Raw genomic sequence first — 3,337 nt, forward strand, 5'->3', positions numbered from 1 at the left:
CCATAATTCAGGCTCCTCTTGCAGGTCAGCAGCCACAGGTCAAAAATAACTCCTTAAACAGTGTCTCTGTGGGCCAAAAATTCACAGACAACTCTGCACTGATGCTCTGCATCTCTCACCACAACCAGCTCTCTGCACTTTCTGGTGCCTAAAAGAGGAGCAAGGACCATTCTGCTCAGTGCATCCTGCTATGTCTAGCAAGATAATTCAGGCTCCTCTTGCAGGTCAGCAGCCACAGGTCAAAAATAACTCCTTAAACAGTGTCTCTGTGGGCCAAAAATTCACAGACAACTCTGCACTGATGCTCTGCATCTCTCACCACAACCAGCTCTCTGCACTTTCTGGTGCCTAAAAGAGGAGCAAGGACCATTCTGCTCAGTGCATCCTGCTATGTCTAGCAAGAAATCATTGCCCTTTCTTGCCAAGAAGGGGAATACATCACTGTGCTTGATGCCAGGCTCATTTTTCCAGGTGGAAACCACATGGTACAAAAACCACTGTCCCCTGAAACATCTTGTGGGAGCATGTCCCACTCTCCAGTGACTGTACTGGGGTGGGCTACAGGGGCTGAAGACCACAACTACCTCAAACTGGTCCTATGAGTCATGGTCTGAATGGAGCAGTGGTCTCCCCTGGAAATTACAGATATGTGAGCAACACCCCCTCCTTTTCCTTTTCCTGCACAGCCTTGCTGCTCTCACCTCCAAAGGTGTGACTGAGAGACCCCACACTGCTACTAGCAACAGGAAACCACCTCGACAGAGAAATGCCTAAGGGCTCTGTGGGAAACCACAGCCAACCTCTCTGTGCCTCTCCAACATCTACCTCCTGCCACAGGTCTTCATGGGCAGCCTCAGATCCCCAGGGGAAACTACTATCTTCCAGTAGTTTCCCTGATTTCCTCTGGTCTGAGTGGGGAAAGATCAGGTCTAGCCACAAGGCACTGCAAGAGCTTTGTTTCTGTTATGTTTTAGAACATGAAAATCTTTCCCAAAGCTCAGATTCATTTCCCCAAACTGCAGTGCTTATGTATGCAGTGGGAACTTGGAGCAAGCACTGCCTGTAAAATACAAGCAAACCACACAAAACCAGAATGAAAATTAAAAGCCTCTTACTGCCTATTTACTTAGCTCTGACCCAGGCATTGCTCTCAGTACCATTTTTTTCCTGGGGAAGGCAATTCATTCCAGGTCATCAAATATTTTTTCCAAGTGTTTTATACACCTTAGAATGTCTGCAGAGGAAAGCACATTTTACTGCCTGTTTGTAAAATGAACTGAGAGAAGACAAGGACATTTCATTTTAGGAACCTGTGCCAGGCCAGGTTGGTGGATCTGATCATCCAAAGGAGTTTCAAAGCAGTTGTAACATTATGATTTCTGAGTTTAAAAGCCTCATTTTTCAGAAGGGCTGGAAAATCATTCACTAGTCAGTCACACACACTTGAAAATCATAGAATCATAGAATCAACCTGGTTGGAAAAGACCTCCAAGATCATCAAGTCCAACTCTACTGTGGTTACTAGACCATGGCACTAAGTGCCACATCCAGTCTCAGCTTAAAAACCTCCAGGGATGGGGAATCCACCCCCTCCCTGGGCAGCACATTCCAATGCCTGAGCACTCTCTCTGTAAAAAATCTCTTCCTAATATCCAACCTAACCCTCCCCTGGCAGAGCTTGAGTCTGTGCCCTCTTGTCCTGCTGCTGGTTGCCGGGGAGAAGAGACCAACCCCCACCTGACTCCAACCTCCTGTCAGGGAGCTGCAGAGGGTGAGAAGGTCTCCCCTGAGCCTCCTCTTCTCCAGGCTGAACACCCCCAGCTCCCTCAGCCTCTCCTCATGGCACTTGTGCTCAAGATTATTGAGTTCCAGTAGTGGAGTAATGAAAATGAATGTGTGTGTTAACAGGGAGAAGGTGCTTTAAATGGCTCTGCTATCAGTTCTTTATCAGCTAATAACATTTGATACCTAAACCTGGCTGTGCTGGCACCTGAGGACCTCAAACCTTGGGCACACACCTCACCCAGTGGCTGCAATGACCTAATGACTGTGACTTACTTATGTCACCACGAGCACATGGGCAAGTTTCCCAATATAGAAAAAAAACCTTGAGAAAAGGAAAGTTGACACATTACTCAGTGCAAAACATTTTTGTTTCACTTGCTGTCATATTTTCATGCTTGTTTTTCCCCCTGGTTTGTGACAGGGGAGTTTCCAGGAGCTGCCACTCAAACCATGACTCGGAAAGAAGGAGAAGACTTAACCCTTCACTGCACCTTCAGCAGTGACAACACTTCTGCTCTGCAGTGGCTAAACCCTCATGGTTTCACCATTTTTCTCAACACCCAACAGGGTAAGTGTGAAACCCATTTTCCATGGGGGGCTAGAGGTCACTCAAATGTGGGCTGAGCTCCCACCATGGTCACTCTGACTCAGCTGCTACACAACCACTGGAGGTGGTTTTACTTCCAGTCCCTTCCTGGCAGGAAGCTGATGAAATGGAAAACCCCCCCAAAGAGTGGTCTGACACTAGAGCTTTTAGTCCTGAGCTGTAGCTCCCACCAGCACCCAGAGATTAGCACAAAAACCTACAGGAGAGGCAGGAGTGGATGTGCCTGAAAGCTCTGGGCACTCTCCTTCTCATCAGGGAATTGGATGTAGTGCATCAAGAGGAGGTTTTTAGAACCAAGCAGTGATTTCTAAGATGTGCTGACAAAGCCAAAGTTGCAATTACTGCATTCCCTTCCACTATCTACACCTCACATCTCTGTCCTCATCTCTCCTCCTCTTGGTCCAAATTCTGCAGCTCTGCAAGGTGAGGATTGCCTTGGCCTTCCTCATCTGTCCATTACCCTCTCAGCACTCCTTGTTAAATCCTTTAGGTTTTCATGGCACTAATGAGTGGGATTTACCCAAATTGGGCATCCAACTCCCACAGAATCTGCCCAGGAGCTGAGATTCCTCTCAGGTTGCTCTGGGAATCACAGTCCTCAGGTCTTGCCACCCACATCACTGACACTTCCCAGAAATACTGCCAATATTTCTAACTGGAAAACATCCTGAGTAACTGTTGTTCCTATTTACTCAGTGATCAGAGCAAATGGGATGGGTGTTCATGAGGAATTCTGAATGTCTCACACCTATGTGCACTATGTTCTCAGTGTTTTACACCATAGCAAAAAGCCCTTCATTTATGCAAGTGCTCTATGTCTACACCCTCTTCCTATAGAATTTGGGACTATGACATTTTATTTTGTCCATATCCAGTTCTAAACATCTCCATCTCTTAAGCCCTTTGATGCTTAAGTTTTGCTGAGCAATTTAACCAGGGTAGGGA

General features: G+C 46.8%; 1 protein-coding gene across 1 annotated transcript in view; it reads left to right on the forward strand.

Moving 5' to 3' along the window:
• Positions 1-3,337, forward strand: part of CRTAM (cytotoxic and regulatory T cell molecule) — an 11,729-nt gene that overhangs the window by 833 nt on the left and 7,559 nt on the right. Inside the window, exon 2 of the mRNA XM_009081127.1 lies at positions 2,207-2,389. Within this exon, the coding sequence (XP_009079375.1) occupies positions 2,207-2,389 (183 nt within the window). The remainder of the gene's footprint in view (positions 1-2,206; positions 2,390-3,337) is intronic.

The sequence above is a fragment of the Acanthisitta chloris genome, unplaced genomic scaffold, assembly GCF_000695815.1.
Source record: "Acanthisitta chloris isolate BGI_N310 unplaced genomic scaffold, ASM69581v1 scaffold8618, whole genome shotgun sequence".
Taxonomy (NCBI): domain Eukaryota; kingdom Metazoa; phylum Chordata; class Aves; order Passeriformes; family Acanthisittidae; genus Acanthisitta; species Acanthisitta chloris.